This window comes from Salvelinus fontinalis, chromosome 27 (genome assembly GCF_029448725.1).
Source record: "Salvelinus fontinalis isolate EN_2023a chromosome 27, ASM2944872v1, whole genome shotgun sequence".
Classification (NCBI taxonomy): domain Eukaryota; kingdom Metazoa; phylum Chordata; class Actinopteri; order Salmoniformes; family Salmonidae; genus Salvelinus; species Salvelinus fontinalis.
The window spans coordinates 29,518,834-29,540,852 of NC_074691.1; the positions used below are offsets into that span (position 1 = coordinate 29,518,834).

Consider the following 22,019-nt stretch of genomic DNA (forward strand, 5'->3'; position numbering starts at 1 on the left):
TGTACACAATGTTGGCGCTACCGTCTCTTATGACCGAAAATAACTTCTGGACATCAGGACTGCGATTACTCACCACGGACAGGCAGAATCCTTTTTTTCCTTTAACGAATCTGACGATGCCGACGCGAACGAAATACTGCTTTCTTGGGGACAGGCCCAGATCCCCGTGATTTGCGTGAAGAGGCGGAGAAAAAGGGCCCGGGCTGCCTTCTGAGAATTCATAGGCGATCAAATAAACCCCCACTTCCTTCCATTCTACTAGCAAACGTGCAATCTTTGGACAATAAAATAGATGACCTATGCGGAAGATTAAACTACAAACAGGACATTCAAAACTAATATCTTAGAGTTTTCATCTGTACTTTTTTGTAGATGTTTTACATACCACCACAGTCAGAGGCTGGCACTAAAACAGCATTGAATGAGCTGTATTCCACCATAATCAAACAAGAAAACGCTCACCCAGAGGCAGTGCTCCTAGTAGCCGGGGACAATAATGAAGGGAAACTTAAATCCGTTTTACAAAATTTCTATCCGCATGTTAAATGTGCAACCAGAGGGGAAAAAACTCTGGACAACCTTTAGTACACACACAGAGATGCATACAAAGCTCTCCCTCGCCCTCCATTTGGCAAATCTGACCATAATTCTATCCTCCTGATTCTTTCAAGCAGGAAGCACCAGTGACTAGATCAATAAAAAAAGTGGTCAGATGAAGCAGATGCTAAGCTACATAACTGTTTTGCTAGGAGTACACCACATCAATCATTGGCTTCATCAATAAGTGCATTGATGACGTCGTCCCCACAGTGACCAGTACATACCCCAACCAGAAGCCATGGATTACAGGCAACATCCGCACTGAGCTAAAGGGTAGAGCTGCCGTATGCAAGGAGCGGGACTCTAACCCGGAAGCTATAAGAAATCCTGCTATGCCCTCCGACGAACCATCAAACAGACAGAGGGTCAATACAGGACTAAGATCAAATCTTACCACATCAGCTCTGATGCTCGTCGGATGTGGCAGAGCTTGCAAACCATTACAGACTACAAATGGAAGCACAGCCACGAGTTGCCCAGTGACATGAGCCTACCAGACGAGCTAAACTAATTCTATGCTCGTTTCGAGGCAAATAACACTGAAACATGCATGAGAGCACCAGCTGTTCTGGAAGACTGCGTGATTACACTCTCCGCAGCCGATGTAAAACAGGTCAACGTTCACAAGGCCGCAGGGCCAGACTACCAGACGTGTACTACGAGCATGCGCTTACCAACTAGCAAGTGTCTTTACTGACATTTTCAACCTCTCCCTGTCTGAGTCTGTAATACCAACATGTTGTAAGCAGACCACCATAGTGCCTGTGCCCAAGAACACTAAGGTAACCTGCCTAAACGACTGCCTACTCGTAGCACTCACGTCTGTTGCCATGAAGTGCTTTGAAAGGCTGGTCATGGCTCACATCAACACTATTATCCCAGAAACCCTAGACCCAATCCAATTTGCATACCGCCCCAACAGATCCACAGATGATGCAATCGCTATTGCACTCCACACTGCCCTTTCCCACCTGGACAAAAGGAACACCTATGTGAGAATGCGATTCATTGACAACAGCTCAGCGTTCAACACCACAGTGCCCTCAAAGCTCATCAATAAGCTAAGGACCCTGGAACTCAACACCTCCCTCTGCAACTGGATCCTGGACATCCTGACGGGGTACTAACAGGTGGTAAGGCTAGGTAACAATACATCCGCCACACTGATCCTCAACACGGGTCCCTCCTGTACTCCCTGTTCACTCATGACTGCACGGCCGGGCACGACTCCAACACCATCATTAAGTTTGCCGATGACACAACAGTGGTAGGGCTGATCACGGAAAACGACGAGACGGCCAGATCTCTGACCTCCTCCCTGTAGGCTATGTGGTGCCAGGACAACAAGCTCTCCCTCAATGTGATCAAGACAAAGCAGATGATTGTGGACTACAGGAAAAAGAGGACCGAGCACTCCCCAATTATCATCGACAGGGCTGCAGTGGAGCAGGTTGAGATCTTCAAGTTCCTTGGTGTCCACATAACTAACATGGTCCAAACGCACCAAAACAGTCGTGAAGCGGGCACAACAAAACCTTTTCCCCCTCAGAAGACTGAAAAGATTTGGCATGGGTCCTCAGATCCTAAAAATGTTCTACAGCTGCACCATCGAGAGCATCCTGACTAGTTGCATCACCGCCTGGTATGGCGGTCGGAGGCCGAGCAGTTGCAAGGCACTACAGAGGGTAGTGTGAACAGCCCAGTACATCACTGGGGCCAAGCTTCCTGCCATCCAGGACCTCTATACCAGGCTGTGTCAGAGGAAGGCCCTAAAAATTGTCAGACTCCAGCCACCCTTGTCATAGACTGTTCTCTCTGCTACCGCTCGGCACGCAGTACCGGAGCACCAAGTCTAGGTCCAAGAGGCTTCTAAACAACTTCTACCCCCAAGCCATAAGACTCCTGAACACCTAATCAAATGGCTACCCAGACTATTTGCATTGCCCCCCCCCTTTACACGCTGCTTCTCTTTGTTGTTATCATCTATGCATAGTCACTTTAATAACTTAACCTACATGTACATATTACCTCAAATAACTGGTGCCCCACGCACATTGATTCTGTACCGATACCCCCCTGTATATAGTCTCACTATTGCTATTTTACTGCTGGTCTTTAATTACTTGTTACTTTTTATTTCTTATTCTTAACCTATTTTTTTAACTGCATTGTTGGTTAGGGGCTCGTAAGTAAGTATTTCTCTGTAAGGTCTATACTACACCTGTTGAATTCGGCGCATATGACTAATACAATTTTATTTGATTCTTATTGGTCTTAACTAATTTACCGTCTTGTGATGTCACCAGGCAGACAAACTCCATCCCACCAAAACAGGCTGATATTTCAGGCGGTCTTTTCAAACAGCTCTTACACTGAAAGGGCTTTGTCATGGTCTAAATGTCAGTATCATTTCATGAAAATATAGGAGAGCCGCACACTAGGAGCTCGGATGCAAAAATGTAATGTCCAACGTTTCAACAGCCAAGCTGTTTTCATCAGGCTATGATCAAACACTGCGCTATGACTCGTTTATACAGTGTCAAAAGACACAGGTGTCTGTAATCATGGCCAAGTGTGGCCTAATATCATTGGTTAATTATCAAATATTAAAATGGCATACAAAGAACAGCATACAAAAAAACAAATGGATAGCATAAGATCATAGATTCATTTTAGACTACACAAGCTTACAAACAATTACAATGGCAAAGTCACAATCACAAGAATGGCTTCAGATCAAAGTCTACGTTGAGACCAAAGGGAGCAAGGATCTTTAAGTTAAAGATCCATGCAGCCTCTCGTTTTAACAATAAATTATCAAGGTCACCCCCCTCTCCTAGGGAGGGTGACATGTTCGATGCCAATATAACGCAGAGACGAAATCGAGTGGTTTGCTTCCAAAAAGTGTGCCGCAACTGGGTAAGTCAAGTTTTTGCACCTAATGGTGCTACGATGCTCTGAGATACGTACTTTTAATTCGCGCTTTGTTTTACCCACATAATTTTTACCACAATGACAAGTTAAAAGATAAATAACTGCCTTAGTGGAGCACGTAATAACACCTTTGATTGGGATCTGTTTCCCTGTTTGTGGGTGTTTAAAGGATCTACATTTATAAGTGCCATTGCATTAAGCACAGCCATTACTTGTAATTTCCATCGAGTAGGGGCGCAAATAGAGGTTGTTCAGGAATATCTTGGGGTGGTAAATCAGAGTGTACCAATTGGTCTCTGAGGCACTTATAAATGTAGATACTTCAAACAGTCATTTATTTCACCTAACCAGGTAGGCCAGTTGAGAACAAGTTCTCATTTACAACTGCGACATGGCCAAGATAAAGCAAAGCAGTGCGACACTAACAACAACACAGAGTTACACATGGAATAAACAAACGTACAGTCAATAACACAATAGAAAAAATATATATACAGTGTGTACAAATTAGGTGAGATTAGGGAGGTAAGGCAATAAATAGGCCGTAGTGGCGAAGTAATTACAATTTAGCAATTAAACACTGGAGTGATAGATGTGCAGAAGATGAATGTGCAAGTAGGGATACTGGGGTGCAAAGGAGCAAAATAATAATAATAATATGGGGATGAGATAGTTGATAGAATGTCTCCAGAACTGGTTTGACATCAACATTATTTGAGTTAAACAATTATTGAATAATGATGGACAACTATATGATTATCCAGAATTTATTAGAACACACAATGTTACATTCACTCCTGAGGAATATCAAATAGTTGTTAGAGCTGTCCCTAAAGGTGCTATTCTTCTTTTAGGAGAATATAACAATACTCCAAGTGCAACTGTTGAGGATTTTGTAGCCTCAATACAACTAGAAGGAATTTACATTTTAAACTATAAATGTAATAACATGTATATAAGGAAACTATGTCAATATGTTACTATTCCCTCTGCTAAAATGTACTGGAATGCAGCCCTAGGACAAGTGAACTGGAATGCAGCCCTAGGACAAGTGAACTGGAATGCAGCCCTAGGACAAGTGAACTGGAACAAAGTTTCGTTATCTGGTAAATATTGTATATCTAATAAGGTGAAAGAAGTATCATACAAACTCATTCATAGAATCTACCCTGCAAAGACCTTTTATTATACAAAGATTTAAAATAGCTATTGATAACAAATGTGTATTTTATGATTGTGACCCAGAGATTCTTGACCATTTATTTTGGGACTGCTCTTATGTCAGAAGATTTTGGAGTTAGAAAATGTCATTTTAAAAGAAATGACTATTAATGTTAATTTGAAAGACTCTGATATTATGTTTTATTTTGAACCAAATGATATGGACCCTGATTGAACTTATATTGTTAATTTGTTTATCTGTCATGGAAGATTCTTTGTCCATAAAAGGAAGTGGGCAGAGAACAAACCCCTCTTCACATTATTTAAGATAGAATTGAAATATTATTTTGAAATGATCAGTAAATGTAAAAACAAAAAAGCAATAAGCACCATAAAAGTATTTAACAAATTGAAAATGAATATTGATATATAATACCCCTGTCTATTAGGTTTATGTACTCTTGTTTGTATATTTCAGTTTTTTTTTGTATTTGTTGTGTTCAAAATAAAAAAATATATTTAAAAAAGTTGAAGAAAGAATGTCTGTTACTTCCTGATGTTGCACACAGCGTTCAGCCAGGGTAAACAGACTGCTACAACCTGATTGCCTGAACGTGAGGCAGTAACATTAGCCAGTGTACTCTAGCATGGTGGTGTAAATTGTTTTATTAAGACAGTACTCATATTTTTACTTTTTTTGTTGTAAAAATTAATGAAAACAAATTAACTTTTTGGTGGCGCAGTCCGCTAATAACAATGGTCTCATAGTTGGTTGTGAGTTTTAATCCCACATGGGCTGCATATCTTTTTTTTCTTCTTTTAACCCTTTATTTACAATATTCATCCCGTGCAAACACGCTGTTTTAATTCTGAAAAGTGAAAACATACCTGTGAGAAGGGTCGCCCTGGTACTAGCTTTTTTATACAGTACTTAAAACCAATGTATGCTTTAATTAGACCATTGGAAAAAACACTGCAATGCGGGTTGGATTGAATTGAGCCCATAATCTTCCATTTCTAGGCGATGATTGCACTTCTCTTCCTAACAAAATACCGCAAAATATTTTGGGGAAGCGCCCAGCAAGTGGGAATAGATGTCAGGAACTCGGCGCCATATCACTGTGAGCTAACTGTTCAGAGCCATAATTGCATGCGATGCACATCATTTTATTATCAGAATATGCCAGTGGACGTCTGGTAAATAATGCTTTAGTGAGAAAGTGTTTCATCTACATTTACCCACCGAAAAATGAATATTTTTGCACAATTTCTTCCACCCACAACATCTCACCTGAATGCATTTTTTTATACATTTGAAGGGGTTGGGCAAAGGCTGAAATTGGGTTTGAGGGTTAGTTACCGTTTTTAAGAAGAGAGATTATCGAAATAGGCGGGGTTTATGGTTTTTATGTACGAGCCGGCCGCGGGGGGACAAGAGTGAGAGACGCAATGACAAACGACGTAAAAGGAAAATAGCGCCGTCCAACGGTTGGTTGGGCCAAGTAAAGGTATATAGTCAGAGACCCCCGGAAAGTTCTAGTAGGCCCCTCTGGAATCCTATAGGTCCCTTCGTTGATCGCTGATCTAAAATACTTGGAGAATCTCTTGAAGAAAAACTGAAGATCCTTCAGGAAAAATAAAGGTATTCTATTAAATAGGTTTACGCTACCTTCTCTGCCAAATGATAATTGCGTCGGAACTTCCAACACTGTAGCTACTGAATGTATCCCAGGCATCTGTCATTCTCAACTTGAATTTAAACCAAATTCATGATATTCTCCTCGCTCAACACTTCTGACCGTGGAGCTTTTTATACACACATTTATAGTTAAATATATCCAGTGTTCTAGGATACAATTTCTCACAGTAGGACAGTAGACTGGCTTCCATGCCCCCAACGGTTTAACGGCGCGGCGTAGTACAGTCCGTCCCTCCGTCTGACTCGCAGTTTTGCCGCATCGTTTCTTACAAGCAGGTCCCACAATTATCTTTCTCCGCTCTGTAACTCTCCTACTACACACGTTTCAACTGCAGGAAACAGCCTCCCAATTCTGACTATTGAAGACGGAGAAAAATGCGGTGACGAGGAAAGCTGAAAAGACAGCTACAACAGTATTTATCGGGCGGTAGGCTACGTGGTCGTGGGAATATATATCAAGGTGGGTGGTTGATTACAAGATAATACAGTGTTTGTGTTTGCCTGATTCCAATAGCTCGCACGGTGATTTTTGTGTGTGCAGCGAATAGACACTGAGATAGTATGTGTATTTCTTGCCTTGTTATTGTATCCCTCTCGAGTGTCTAGTCTACCTTTACAGAACCGAGTCTATGCCATTGCTAACTGGTGATACTGTATATCACAGGGATTATTTTATTCAGGATCCGCTGTGTAATGTCTGTAAATGTTCAGAGTTTTGCATTAGCCTTATTACCATGCCTTACAAGTATTAGACACTAGTATTCAGAAGGTATTTTTTTCTGCAAGAACACACACACACACACATCAGTCCAGAAAACTAAGCAGCTGCCTTTCCATTGATCAGGCTGTCCTAATCAATTTAACAACCTATTAATTCCACATTAAACCTATTAATTCCACATTAAACCCTGGGGACTGTCAGGTTTTCTCTCTCTCATCGCCTACTTGTGTTATTAATCTAATACTACACTGGACATGGGGAGTCAGGCATGATGATGGTGAACATCCTGCAGGGATATGCACATATAGCAGTAGTCATCCCTGCTCAATTACCTTGCAGCATTTTAAGTATGAGTCATTGCTCCCATCACTTGAGAAAAAAACCCAACAACATTGTTTTCCACTCTAGTCAGGGTACCCACTCTATTAAAGGGGGATTTAGTAGTGTTAACCATATTTGTATTAAAATATTAATGGTCTGAGCTTTCTCTGCACTTCTAGGTGTATTATGCCCTATCCAATCTGCGGTGGACCTAAGAGAGAGCACCAGAGGGGAGAGTGAGGGGTGCTGGGAAGCACACTCACACTGCTTCCTCCCTGCACCTGCTGCATCATGGGTAACGTCGGTGGAAAGGACGGCCATGGCCCTACAGGTTCCCTACATGAACGTACACATACACACACACCGGTTACATAATTAGTCTCACACATGAATGCTTGCCTTACAGTCATTGTCACATTTCATAATATTAGACTTTCTGACAGTAACTATGTTTAGACCATTCTGTTCCTGATTCCCACAGACACAGGACGTTGTGTTCCTGATTAAATGACTTCATTACTCCTTAACTGCTTTCTCCAACATTCCAATGTGTTTTTGTGTGAGTGAATGAAAGAGCATCTGTCTACAATATTTCCTTTCATGCTGTTTGTATGCTTATACAATTTGTGTATTATCTTCATCCATCCTCTTCTCGATCTGTCTAGCTGGGTTTCTCAGTTCTTTTCTGTTGTTATTGCTGGCTAGATGTTGAACGTCATGCATCCTACCTGCATCGTCTCCTCTTTTTCTGACACGCATCCCTATCCACCTGTTTAAAACCCTGGCCGTTCCTATCCTTTCTAGCTGTTTTCAGTATGCAGGAAACAGACTCAGACTGGGGTGAGAATATCTCACTGGATACTGTGTGTGCACCGCTAGTCACATGCAACACATCTGATAGCGTAATGAGGAGTCTGCAGAATTCTGCTGCCCAATGCAAGGACAGGGGGAGGGGGAACATGAGACGCTATAGGCTGGCCAAGCACACATCCTTATGGACCTGTGTGTGTGTCTGTGTGAATGCGCACTAGAGAATAAACATAGTGTATGGGTTTCCCATGTTAATCAATTGGCTGCTAGCAGGACATTGATGCTGCATCTAGATTCAGTGAGGTAGTTTGTCTCTCTATATGGCCACTCAGAGATGAGTGTATGTGTATGTCTATGTGCCAAGGCGTTGACAGGCTCTGCAGTGTCCGTCAGCAGCCATCCTCCCAGAGGCGCAGCCAACTGGCATCTTCCCAGAGGCGCAGCCAACTGGCATCCTCCAAGGGGCGCAGCCAACTGGCATCCTCCAAGGGGCGCAGCCAACTGGCATCCTCCAAGGGGCGCAGCCAACTGGCATCCTCCAAGGGGCGCAGCCAACTGGCATCCTCCAAGGGGCGCAGCCAACTGGCATCCTCCAAGGGGCGCAGCCAACTGGCATCCTCCAAGGGGCGCAGCCAACTGGCATCCTCCAAGGGGCGCAGCCAACTGGCATCCTCCAAGGGGCGCAGCCAACTGGCATCCTCCAAGGGGCGCAACCAACTGTGGTCTTCTTCTGTATTGTTTTTGTAGACAGTTAAATAGCTTAGGACAGCAGTTCTCTCTCACTTTTCTGTTCCTCTTCATCTCTCCTCTTCCCTCCATCTCTTCCTTACCTTATATCATCTTTCTCTAATCCTTCCCTCTTTCTCTCCACTCCATTGGTCTCTCTCCAGGGTCTCATTTAGATCTGTTCCAAACTCCTCCCTCTTCCCTCTCTGATTCTGACCTGGCTCCAGCCGTGGCTCAGCTGCTGCAGCAGGGGACACCGTCCTCCGGGGCCACCCGGGGCATCGTCTGCCAGGGTGGAGCCTCCCCCATTTCCAAATGGAGACACACACTGTCCGTCCCCCCAGAATGTGCCGTGATTAGTGTGGAAAGCAGTGTGTCTCCGCAGGGGACTGGGATTGAGATGGAAGGTGGAAGGCAGACAGTGCGGTGCTCTAACAGCCACACCAGCAGCCCTGTGTCTCCAGGCCAGAAGCCTCAGTTTGAGGGTAGCCCTTTGGAGCATAGCTGGCAGGAGCGGGACAGTGGGATGGAGCCCCATGCAAGGCCAGAGCGAGCTGGGGAGGAGATGGCCCTGGCACTGTTTAGCCTTTTGGAACATCACAGGTCTGCACTGGAGCTCAGTCCGGGCCTGGACGCACCAGCAGGAGCAGCCGGTAAGGACTCTGCATCTGCGTGGCCATAGCAACCCAATCGGTTCATAATAGTTTATGTTTGTCTTTTCTCTACTTAACAGAGTGTGCGTGCAGGTTCTTACAGTATGAACAGTGCCTTCAGAAAGTATTCATACCCCTCGTCTTATTCCACATTTTGTTAAAGCCGAATTGAAATTGATTAAAAAAAAAGATATATATATAATCCAACTACACACAGTATCCCATAATGACAAAGGGAAAACATGTTTTTAGAAAGGTTTGCAAATGTATTGAAAATTAAATGCAGAAATAGCTAATCACCCCCTGAGTCAACTTTGTATAAACACGTTTGGCAGCTATTTACAGCTGTGAGTCGTTCTGGGTAAGTCTCTAAGAGCTGGATTGTGCAACATTTGCCCATTTATTCTTTTCAAAGTTCTTTAAGCTCTGTCAAATTGGTTGTTGATCAATGCTAGACATCCATTTTCAGGTCTTGCATGGATTTTAAAGTATACTGAACAAAAATATAAATGCTAAATGTTGTGTTGGTTCCATGTTTCATGAGCTGAAATATAAGATCCCAGAAATGTTCCATATGTACAAAAAGTGTATTTCTCTCAGAAACATGGGAACAGCTCTGGTGGACATTCCTGCATTCATCATGCCAATTGCATGCTCCCTCTAATCTTAAGACATCTGTGGCATTGTGTTGTGTGACAAAACTGCACATTTTAAAGTGGCCTTTTATTGTCCCCAGCACAAGGTGAATCTGTGTAATGATCATGCTGTTTAATCAGCTTCTTGACATGCCAGACCTGTCAGGTGGATGGATTATCTTTGCAAAGGAAAAATGCTCACAAACAGGGATGTAAACAAATCTGTGCACAAAATTTGAGAGGAAGAAGCATTTTGTATGTATGGAACATTTCTGGGATCTTTTATTTCAGCTCATAAAATATGGGACCAACACAACATGTTGCCTTTATATTTTTGTTCAGTGTACAATGTTGTTGAACCAACCTCAGTTTTCTCCTATCACAGCCATTAAAGTCTGTAACTGTTTTAAAGTCACCATTGGCCTCCCTGAAATCCACGAGCAGTTTCCTTCCTCTCTGGCAACTGAGTTAAGGATGCCTGTATCTTTGTAGTAACTGGGTGTATTGATACACCATCCAAAGTGTAATTAATAACTTCACTATGCTCAAAGGGATATTCGATGTCTGCCTTATATTTTTACCCATCTACCAATAGGTGCCCTTTGAGAGTCATTGGAAAACCTCCCTGGTCTTTGTGGTTGAATCTGTGTTTGAAATTCCCTGCTCCACTGAGGGACCTTACAGATAATTGTATGTGTGGGGTACAGAGATGTAGTCATTCAAAAATAATGTTAACCACTGTTATTGCACACAGAGTGAGTCCATGCAACTTATGTGACTTGTTAAGCACAATTCTACTCCTGAACGTATTTATGCTGACCATAAAAAAGGGGTTGAATACTTATTGACTCAATACATTTCAGCTCTTCATTTTTTAAATTCATTTGTAAAAATGTCATAAAACATAATTCAACCTTGACATTTTGGGGTATTGTGTGTAGGCCAGTGACAACACATCTTCATTTAATCCCTTTTGAATTCAGGCTGTAACACAACAAAATGTGGAAAGAGTCAAGGGGTGTAAATACATCCTTAAGTTTACTGTATGTTTGTGTGTCAGAGCTGCTGAGGCTGTTGCTGGTGGAGAGAGAGGAGCTGGTCGAGGAGGTGCGCAATTTGAAGGACACACTGAGGGTGAGGTAGACGTTCCTCCTTCTCTTCCCAACTGCATTCCCTACCTCTCTCCCACTGCATTCCCTCCCTCTCTCTCGGTCACTGCAGACGGGAATAGAGGAGGACATTTTAAGACCACACACAAATCCATCCCTATTACTTTGATGTGGATTGCTTTTTCCCTTCTCTACCCTGTACTGTACTATGTGAGATATTTTAGACTTCACACTGCTTATCACTGGCTTATGTAGACTAGTTGTTGCACCATGTTTGCAGATGGTGGAGGCCAACAGCCATACATATTCTGTAACAGAACATCGTAGGAAAAAAAGTCAAAGCCCCATCACATTTTTGAACCACTGATAAGGTTGCTTAGGTTAGCAGGAATATTGAGAAACCCTGCCTTCCACAAACCCTGCAACTAGCCTGAACATTGCACTTACTGCCTGAATGAAATGGAAATATTTGTGCTAACCTAAGCACGCTTATCAGTGGTAAAAAAATGTGATGCACTTTGACTTTATTTCTAAGATGTTCTGTTAGCTATTGGCCTCCATCTGCAAACATGGTACAACAACTAGTCTACATGAGCCAGTGATGAGCAGTGTGAAGGCCCTGCCATATGGAAGTTTGTCCCTCTATCTCTATATTACTGTTATTAACTGTACACAAGGAACATTGCAGGCATTCCTGGCATATCTTGTTTATGCGTTCACCTGAATTGGGCTGGCTAGTTTAGCTAAAACAGACTCTGAACTTGGTAACCTATTGATCTTTTTTTTTTTTACTTGACTAAAGCAAAGTCTCTGCTTGTCAGACATGTTTTCTGTAGACTGTATCAACAGCACTATAGATTTTCTGAGACAGTGACAGGATGTATGCATGTCTTTCTGCTGGCCTGGATGTAAACTGATACATCTACTTCTCACCTGCGAGTTCCCCTGTCTCTTCTTTATGATTATGTTTTTCTGATGCAATGAGTTAACGCACTCTCTTATATTCTGATGTATGGTTCTGGTTTGAGTGTACAGGATCTTTATCTCTCTCTCTCTCTCTCTCTCTCTCTCTCTCTCTCTCTCTCTGGCAGACTGAGCGAGCTGAGTGGCTCCAGTTCCAGTGTGATCTACAGGTGGCAGTGTCTGTGGCTGACCGGCTGCGCGTGGAAGCGGAAGAGACTCTAGGCACGCTCAGAGAGAGTCATGGGAATGTGGCGGGCCAGCTGGACGAGGCCCAGTGCAGACAGCGGGACACGGACAGGGAGCTGGAGAGCCTGAGAGCTGAACACAGAGAGGCCTGTCACAGATTGTCTGCTCTCACCATGGAGCACCAACAGACTAGGGCTGAGCTGGACACACGGAGACACACGCTCAGGGAGAGCGAGAGGGACTCACTGAGGGAAAGAGAGAAGGACTCACACAGAGAGATAGAGGGAAGAGACATGGAGGAGAGGCCGGAGGGAGAAGACACTAGTGAAGACATAAGCACGATGGAGGCACTGGATGGGAAGAAAAGAGAGGATTCAGAAAGAGAAGTGGAAGGAGAGAAAAGGGTGAAGAGTGAGGGAGAGGATGTTAACATGGGAGAGCAGTTTCCAAAGGAGCTTGTTAGAGGAGGGGAGAACTTGCTCAAAGTGAAGGGGGTGGCGGCGGCATACCTACGGAATTTGGCAGCTGGGGAGAAGGGGTGTGGCTTGAGAGATTCGCCGAGGATTGTGGAGCGTTCCAGGTGAGTGCCTCAACATGCATTTTAGGGGTGGACCATCTGTTTGTTGTTATCTGGAGCATGTAAGCTAGCCAGCCTGTGTCTCTGTAGGAGCAACCTTTGACCTTGTTGCGCAAGGCCATGCTATAGACACACATATCCTACATTTTTCTGTGGCAACTAACTGTGGCCTATCTTATCTGTTCCAGGAGCCTCTCTCGACTTCCCCTGCCCACTGACTCTCTCCCTGCACAGAAAGGTAGCTCCCAGACCACTACCAGTACAACACTGCCTCTCTGCAAGGTAACACTAATATTCAACCAACAAGTTTGTTTTTGAAATGCTATCAGAAAGCCTGGACTTGAAATTCAAGGGTCCATTTTGGGATCAGTCATGCATGTATGCAGTATGTCCTGTCTGTCTCTTCTCTCTATCTCTTACTAGAAAGAAGAGCCAGCCAAAGGGAAAAGGATGGACCGCATACTGCAACGACAGGACAGCTGGTCCAGCTTCTATACAAGTGTGTGTCAATTCATTAACTACAGTGCCTTCAGAATGTATTCATACCCCTTGACTTATTCCACATTTAGTTGTTACAGCCTGAATTTAAAAAAAAAATATCTCACCCATCTTTTTTTTAGAAATGTTTGCAAATGTATTGAAAATGAAATACAGAAATATCTCATTTATATACACTACCGTTCAAAAGTTTGGGGTCACTTAGAAATGTCCTTGTTTTTGAAAGAAAAGCACATTTTTGGACCATTCAAATAACATCAAATTGATCAGAAATACAGTTTGGATATTGTTAATGTTGTAAATGACTATTGTAGCTGGAAACGGCTGATTTTTAATGGAATATCTACATAGACGTACAGAGGCCCATTATCAGCAACCATCACTCCTGTGTTCTAATGGCACGTTGTTTTAGCTAATCCAAGTTTATCATTTTAAAAGGCTAATTGATCATTAGAAAACCATTTTGCAATTATGTTAGCACAGCTGAAAACTGTTGTCCTGATTAAAGAAGCAATAAAACTGGCCTTTAGATTAGTTGAGTATCTGGAGCATCAGCATTTGTGGGTTTGATTACAGGCTCAATATGGCCAGAAACAAATAACTTCTGATACTCGTCAGTCTATTCTTGTTCTGAGAAATTAAGGTTATTCCACGCGAAAAATTGCCAAGAAACTGAAGATCTTGTACAGCGCTGTGTACTTCTCCCTTCACAGAACAGCGCAAACTGGCTCTAACCAGAATAGAAATTAGGAGCGGGAGGCCCGGTGCACAACTGAGCAAGAGGACAAGTACATTAGTGTCTAGTTTGAGAAACGGATGCCTCACAAGTCCTCAACTGGCAGCTTCATTAAATAGTACCCGCAAAACACCAGTCTCAATGTCAACAGTGAAGAGGTGACTCCGGGATGCTGGCCTTCTAGGCAGAGTTGCAAAGAAAAAGCCATATCTCAGACTGGCCAATAAAAATAAAAGATTAAGATGGGCTAACTAACACAGACACTGGACAGAGGAACTCTGCCTAGAAGGCAAGCATCTCTTGCTCAGTTGTGCACTGGGGCCTCCCACTCCTAATTTCTATTCTGGTTAGAGCCAGTTTGTTAAAGACTCCGAGCATAAGGCAAAAGATTTGTCTGGAGAAAACCAGGCACAGTTCATCACCTGTCTAACATCATCCCTGCTGTGGAGACTGGTAAGGATAGAGGGAACAATGAATGGATCCAAATACAGGCAAATCCTAGATGAGAACCTGCTTCAGAGTGCAAATAACTTTACATCTTTGCCCCAGTCTATGTTCCAACAGGACAATGACCCAAAGCATACAGCCAAAGAAACGCTGGAATGTCTTCAGAACAAGAATGTCAAAGTCCTTGAGTGCCCCAGCGAAAGCCCAGACTTGAATCCCATTGAAAATCTGTGGAAAGACTTGAAGATAGCTGTTCACCGCTCCCCATATAATTTACCAGAACTAAAAAAAATCTGCACACAAGAATGGGAAAAAATCCCCAAATCCAGATGTGCAAATCTGATCCAGACATACCCAAGATGACTCAAAGTTGTAATCGCCACCAAAAGTGCTTCTACAAAGTATTGACTCAAAGGTGTAAATACTTATGGGTGGCAGATAGCCTAGCGGTTAAGAGCGTTGGGTCAGTAACCGAAAGGTACCCGAGCCGACTAGGTGAAGAATCTGTTTATGTGCCCTTGAGCGAGTCACTTAACCCATATTGCGCCTGTAAGTCACTCTGGATAAGTGTGTGCTAAATCCCTAAAATGTAAATGAGGTATTTATTTTTCAATACATTTGCATTATGGTGTATTGTGTGGAGATTTAAAAAAATTACTTCATCCATTTTGAATTACGGCTGTAACACAACAAAATAAGACAAGGGGTATGAAGACTTTCTGAAGACACTGTATATGAGTTAATCCACAACTGCTTTCATTTTACCTAGACAGTTGTACAATGAATGCAATCAACTGAAATGTGTCTTCCGCATTTAAAGTTACCGTGCTCTTGACTAATTGCTCATGTCTGGCAGAAAAACAGGAGGAGGACCAGAACGCAGACCCATTGTTCAGGTGAGTAGACAGGCCCTCTAGAGATACTTAAGAAATATGCCCAAATAAAGCCTTCTATCTGCATAACTTTTGTCTGCTATCCACCTTCCAGACCTCAGGATGGTTTCAGCATGCTGCTGCGACGTCATGGAGGCTCCAGGCGGAACTCACTCCTGCGTTGGTGTCAAAGCCGCACCCAGGGCTATAAGGTCAGAAGTGGCAAGGTTTTCTAGAATAACTCAAGCTTAACATTCATATTTTTAAAACATCGGTCTGTATTCTGACCCATACAAAACTTAGATTTATTTTTTATTTTTTTTACAGAATATTGAGATCACCAACTTCAGTAGCAGTTGGGAGGATGGTCTGGCTTTCTGTGCTGTGTACCACACCTATCTGCCCACACACATCCCCTACAGTAGTCTCAGCACAGGAGACAAGGTAAGAGGAATGCATACCCTTTCACATACAGAACATATTGTTATATTGACCCTACAGTTAAGTCCTAAACTTGTTCTGTGCAGAGCGAGAACCTGGATCTAGCCTTCCAGACAGGGGAAAGTGTTGGAATCCCAGCCACTTTGGTGAGACCCACATTTAAACTAACTGGTCTAACTACTGGGAATTTCACCTGCATATTACTCGTACTAACACGTCACCATGAACATGGAACACAGCTGTTGGGAAAATATGGTAGGGAGCTTGACTTGTGACTAAAATGTAAGATGTCACTGATGTTTGTATTTGTGATTGGGTCCTTGCGTAGTACTCCTCAGTGGGCACTTTTGCATGAGAATAGAGTTTGTCCATGACGGAGAGTATGGAGTTATTATTCTTCAACATAGTGTTTGTGTTTGCTTGACAGACCGTGGAGGAGATGCTGAGACCAGGTGGGCCCGACTGGCAGAGGGTCCTGGGGTATGTTGAAAACATGTTTCGTCACTTTGAGATGTAAGGTCATTTCCCTTCTGGGTTCCATACCTAACACTACGTCTAACTGGTCTGCCACCACCAGTCTGGTTATTTTTGTTGCATCGTGAACTGGACTCTGAGTGATATACCACTAGGGCGATTAGGACTACTGTTGGAATGGAATTCTGCTTCAGCCTCACTCTTTGTGCAAAGAGGCTCCTGCTGCTGGCCATTGGTTGTAGGTGCACTGCGGATGGAGCTACTGTGAACTGGGTCGATCTTGATTTCAGAAAGCGCTGACCATGGGGGTTTTGGGCTGAGAGCTGTTTTCTTTTGGTAAATACAAAGTGATTGCACTGAATGAGGAGCCATTGGAAATGACCACAAGGAGCACCAAAAATTAGGAAATTGTGGATATGGGAAGGATGTTACTATTTGCCTCAGTAAAAATTAACAATGACTTCAAGTTCATCACTTAGGGTGCTACCGCTGTTCACTCTGTTGTGCACTTATTTGGATGCCTTTAAATTTTATCAACAATATGAAGTCTGTCACAAGTTTTTAACTGGAAGATTTGAATGTTATGGACACGCTCTCCCCATGTATCTGATTTTATACCCTTAGAAAACTCTATCCCGTTGTGATATTAATGTAGCCAGAAGTAGTATTTTAATGTCTGTATACACCCCAATTCAAAGCGGAAAAAAGGTCCGGACATCTTGAATGAGTTCATTCAATGGCATTGTGTGCATCACAACTGCGATCAACCAAGAGTGACTGCCTTTGAAAAATGTGTGTACTGTGCTGTCTAGCTAGTAATATTTTTAATGTACGTTTTGTTTGGAAAAACTTTTTTTTTAAAGTAAATGTTTTAAATGTAGTATGCAAACAGAAGTACCATAGGGGGGACTATCCAACAGAGGGACTTGTCTCCTGTTATGGAGTATGGGAACGAACTGTGTCATGAGGTTTTGTCTGATAATAGGAGCAACAATGAGGCCATATAAGTACTGGATCCTACAATGTTTGCTTGTCTTTGTGATTGAGGGAGAATGTGAGAAATAAGAGTGATGTATTGTATGTGTCTCAAGTATAAATTGAGACACAGGGGCCCTCCCTAAACAGTTTTACTGTGACAATGGTACTGTACGAGAATGATAAATGACAAACAGTTGCCAAAGCGTTACTGCCATAATAAAGGTTGTTTTAATCTGTTTGTGTTGCTGTTATCTTTAATAAAAATCTCAAATTTGAGTTTTATATTAATACAATTTATCTAGCTGTGACAACTGAGATTGACATTTTATACAATAGCAGTATTGTACTTGATTGCACGTACTTGATGAAAGTACAGTAACATTTTGTAGATGTCCCTTCTGGAAAAACAAAGCGGTCCACAATAAAATAGTTTGCTGGGATTGCACCACCTATGGGTGGAGTGGACAGGAGAAGAGACCCCAGTTTGACTGATATGGCTGCTATCTCTGCATCCTGTGTTTCATACATCTTCACCTGACGGGCAAATTTAAGAACACCTGAAAAATAGCTAAAACAAGCAATGACTACTATGATTGACCACCATGATTTCACAAATACACTGAACAAATATATAAATGCAACATGTAAAGAGTTGGTTTCATGAGCTGAAATAAAAGATCCCAGAAATGTTCCATACGCACAACAAGCTTATTTCTCTCAGTATGACACACATTTTACATCCCTCTTAGTGAGCATTTCTCCTTTGCCAAGATAATCCATCCACTTGACAGGTGTGGCATATCAAGAAGCAGATTAAATGGCATCATCATTACACAGGTGCACCTTGTGCTGGGGACAAAAGGACACTCTAAAATGAGCAGTTGTCACACAACACAAAGCCACAAGTTGAGGGCAATTGACATGCTGACTGCAGGAATTTCCACCAGCGCATACTCAAACATGTCACCCATTGAGCATGTTTTCATACTCTGGATTGACGTGTTAGTGTGTTCCCGCAAATACCCAGCATCTTCGCACAGCCATTGAAGAGGAGTGGGACAACATTTCACAGGTCACAATCAACAGCCTTATCAACTCAAGGCGAAGGAGGTGTCGAGCTGCATGACGCAAATGGTGGTCACACCAGATGTTTACCGGTTTTCTGATCCACGACCCCTACCATTTTTTAAGAAGATATCTGTGACCAACATATGAAATCCATAGATTAGGGCCTTATGAATATATTTCAATTGACTGATTTCCTTATATGAACTAACTCAGTAAATCATAGAAATTGCTGCATTTATATTTTTTTTCAGTATAGGTCAAACTGAACATGATGCAAAAAGATAGCATTCAGTCTTCACACAAAACAATGCCACTGACAAGTGACAATAGATTGTCTATCTCTACCCTTTCATTCTGTATGGAACTGGTTTCACAAAGTGGCTTCCCTCACCCTCTCCCTCATTGAAGCCATAAGCCTTGATGACCTCCTGTTGGATCTGGGTGGCCATGGGGAGCACCAGCTATCGCATCTTGCCCATGTTGTAGGCGCTCTCCCGTGCCTCCTCCATCCACGCTGAAGTCTCTGGCACAGAGAAGGCTTGGATGACCTCTATCAGCAACACAAGCAGTTTGAAGAGATCTGTGGCACTACTGGGCATTAGTAATAAGACAAAAGTATGTGACAACTGTTCTTACATCTGGCCTGCTCAACAGTGAGTGTGGGTTGCTGGGCTGGGGCTGTCCATTCTGTGTCAGGAAAAAATTGGGATATTAGAGAGAATATTGCAAAGAATAATGTGAATCAGATTAAAATACTTAGCTAGCTGACTTCTGCTTTTTTATGTAGTGTGTCAGTGACTCTAATACTTTCCTGTGTCCATTTCTTATACAAACATAAAGGGACATATCTAAAAGGGCATATTGATCTAGCTATATATTTACCTTTATTCGATTAATCCATAACTATGGATGGAGAATTTTGAAATGAGTAGGATTGTAGCTAAATTAGCTAGCTAGCTGAGCAGAGCTAACTACTGTACACGTTGAATTATAATCTATAATGCTCTGGAATGCGCAATTAAATACATAAATAATCAGTCAATTGCACATTTGGTTACTTACAATATATAAATTGATTAAAGACAAACCGTCTACCAAGAAAAGCAAGTTTGGCTTGTCAACTGGGTGATGGGGTTGACGATTTACGACACAATCTACGTCGTTACGTACGCCTAGCTGAACCGGAAAGTAAACAAACTGAAGTGAAACAGATTTGTTAAGGAAAATCTTTTCATACTTCCTGTGACAGTGAATTCAATTATTACCATAACACTATTTAGACAAGATTTCCGCGGTTGAGAAGACGCGATTTCACGCGAACAATCTTTTTTGGGACCTCTCAAAAAAATCTAGCAAACTGTCGTGCACGCGTTGCCACGCATTATTTCATTGCTGCATGACTCAGAAGCTGTACACATATGGAGCAAAAGCTTGCGGAGTTCAGGGCCCGAAGAAGGGCTGATGTGGCCGCTAGGAAGAGCGAATCTTTTCAAAAACAACCCATAAACTCATCGGACAATGGCAGCACTTTGAAGTCGGACAGTTGCCAGTCATCAACAGCTGATCCAGACACACAGGAGTTGACAGATAATCCAGTCTCTGCTGTCCATCAGGCTACAAGGACTAAACATTGGGGGGTAGGCTAAAAATCTACTCAAAATATTAGGGGCTGGTTACCCTACACTGTTTAGGCCTAGTCCTGGACTAATAAACACTTTCTTTCGAGATTCATTGACCATGCTTGTTAAACGTTGATTCCATTTTGTCAATGTTAGCTACTGTAACTTCATTTAATACCCCCCCCCCCCCCTTTTTTTTTTAGGATGACTGGCTGCTGGAGAGCACTCTGGGTCAATGGCTTGGTTCAGAGCGACTGGCTTTCACAAATCTGACTTTGCTGAAGGTGTTGCTTTGGCTGGTTCTACTTGGGCTGTTCGCGGAGCTGGAATTCGGGTTGCCTTTCTTCCTAATCTCCCTCTTCTACTGGCTGTATGAGGGGCTGCGGAGCCCAACTGCACGCCAACCTGGAGAAATGAGTGCTTACTCAGTGTTCAACCCAGACTGTCAGCCTCTCCTGGGTGCACTTACAGCTGAGCAGCTAGAGGGAGAGATGGGCTACAGACCACTGGCCAACAGATGAAACCCTTCAAGACACTCAAACAACTGACTTTAATCTGAAATGGAATAGCTACTGTACTTTAAGCTTCCCATTGTACTAAAAAGGAACTGGCAACGTATTTCTTTGAATGAAGAACATTGCTGGTATTGATTTTGAAGTCAAATGGAGCCTATTCCATACTACAAGATCATTCACCACAAGTGCATATTGATGATGCTGGGAAAGCACCATCTGCTTGTAAAATTGTATTACTGTACTAGGACCTGCTCTTTACTATTTTGGTCTTAAAACATGTAATAGTCATCTGTATGCAGATGACACTTATGTATGCCATTGCAAACTGTTGACCAGGCTAGAGCTGCAATGTGACTTTGTTGCCTTACATAAAGCCCTGGTTGGTTTAAAACTTGTACTTAATGTGGGCAAGACTAAATATGTGTTCTCTAATTCTAGCAAAATAAATTCAGATGAACTACATATTTATTCATTGGATTGTTCTCCCATTGATCGGGTTCCTGCCTATAAATATCTGGGCATTCGGACTGACAAAGATCTAATGTAAAAAAAAATATTTATAAACTTATGGGTGAGCTAATTAAAAAGCTGAGATTTAAAGTGGGCTTCTTTTTTCTATTTTTAGAAATACAGTGCATTTCAGAAAGTATTCAGACCCCTTGACTTTTTCCACATTTTGTTATGTTACAGCCTTAACTAAATTGCCCCCCCCCTCCAACTACACACAATACCCCATAATGACAAAGCAAAAACTGTTACTTTTACAAATTTATACAAAATAAAAAATGATCACATTTACACAAGTATTCAGACCCTTTACTCTGTACTTTATTGAAGCACCTTTGGCAGCGATTACAGCCTTGAGTCTTCTTGGGTATGAGGCTACAAGCTTGGCACACCTGTATTTGGGGAGTTAATCCCATTCTTCTCTGCAGATCCTATCAAGCTCTGTCAGGTTAGATGGTTGCTGCACAACTATTTTCAGGTCTCTAAAGAGATGTTCGATCGGGTTCAAGTCCGGGCTCTGGCTGGGCCACTCAAGGACATTCAGAGACTTGTCCTGAAGCCACTCCTGCATTGTCAAATCTAATTTTATTGGTCAAATATTTAGCAGGTGTTGCGAAATGCTTGTGTTCCTAGCTCCAACAGTGCAGTAGTATCTAACAATTCACAACAATACACACATGTAAAAGAATGGAATTAAGAAATATATAAATATTAGATTGAGCAATGTCGGAGTGGCATTGACTAAAATACAGTTGAATAGAAAACAGTA

At 42.4% G+C, this 22,019-nt stretch overlaps 2 protein-coding genes and 1 long non-coding RNA gene across 7 annotated transcripts; 2 read left to right on the forward strand and 1 right to left on the reverse strand.

The window, feature by feature from the left end:
- Nucleotides 1-5,859: 5,859 nt before the first annotated feature.
- Nucleotides 5,860-17,777, forward strand: LOC129825408 (cytospin-A-like). 4 transcript variants are annotated; one of them, XM_055885501.1, is made up of 13 exons: nt 5,860-6,337; nt 6,730-6,854; nt 7,616-7,782; nt 9,137-9,625; nt 11,321-11,394; nt 12,461-13,098; nt 13,284-13,377; nt 13,519-13,594; nt 15,633-15,672; nt 15,764-15,860; nt 15,976-16,092; nt 16,176-16,235; nt 16,517-17,777. In XM_055885501.1, exons 3-13 carry the CDS (start codon nt 7,728-7,730, stop codon nt 16,604-16,606), a joined length of 1,830 nt encoding a protein of 609 aa, XP_055741476.1. In that variant the 5' UTR covers nt 5,860-6,337; nt 6,730-6,854; nt 7,616-7,727; the 3' UTR covers nt 16,607-17,777. The 4 variants fall into 4 exon arrangements, with proteins under 4 accessions (XP_055741476.1, XP_055741475.1, XP_055741477.1 ...); XM_055885500.1 differs by having other exon boundaries at nt 5,860-6,854; XM_055885502.1 differs by lacking the exon at nt 6,730-6,854.
- On the reverse strand, nt 17,751-19,780 carry LOC129825413 (uncharacterized). Of its 2 annotated transcripts, XR_008754859.1 has the most exons (3): nt 19,672-19,780; nt 19,246-19,296; nt 17,751-19,159 (listed from the first exon to the last, which is right to left on the reverse strand). It is a non-coding gene; the product is annotated as an uncharacterized LOC129825413 (long non-coding RNA). The 2 variants fall into 2 exon arrangements; XR_008754858.1 differs by having other exon boundaries at nt 17,751-19,296.
- A 4-nt stretch (nt 19,781-19,784) lies between these two features.
- On the forward strand, nt 19,785-21,347 carry LOC129825409 (SAYSvFN domain-containing protein 1-like). Its single transcript, XM_055885504.1, has 2 exons — nt 19,785-20,246; nt 20,432-21,347. Exons 1-2 carry the CDS (start codon nt 20,028-20,030, stop codon nt 20,747-20,749), a joined length of 537 nt encoding a protein of 178 aa, XP_055741479.1. The 5' UTR covers nt 19,785-20,027; the 3' UTR covers nt 20,750-21,347.
- Nucleotides 21,348-22,019: the final 672 nt, after the last annotated feature.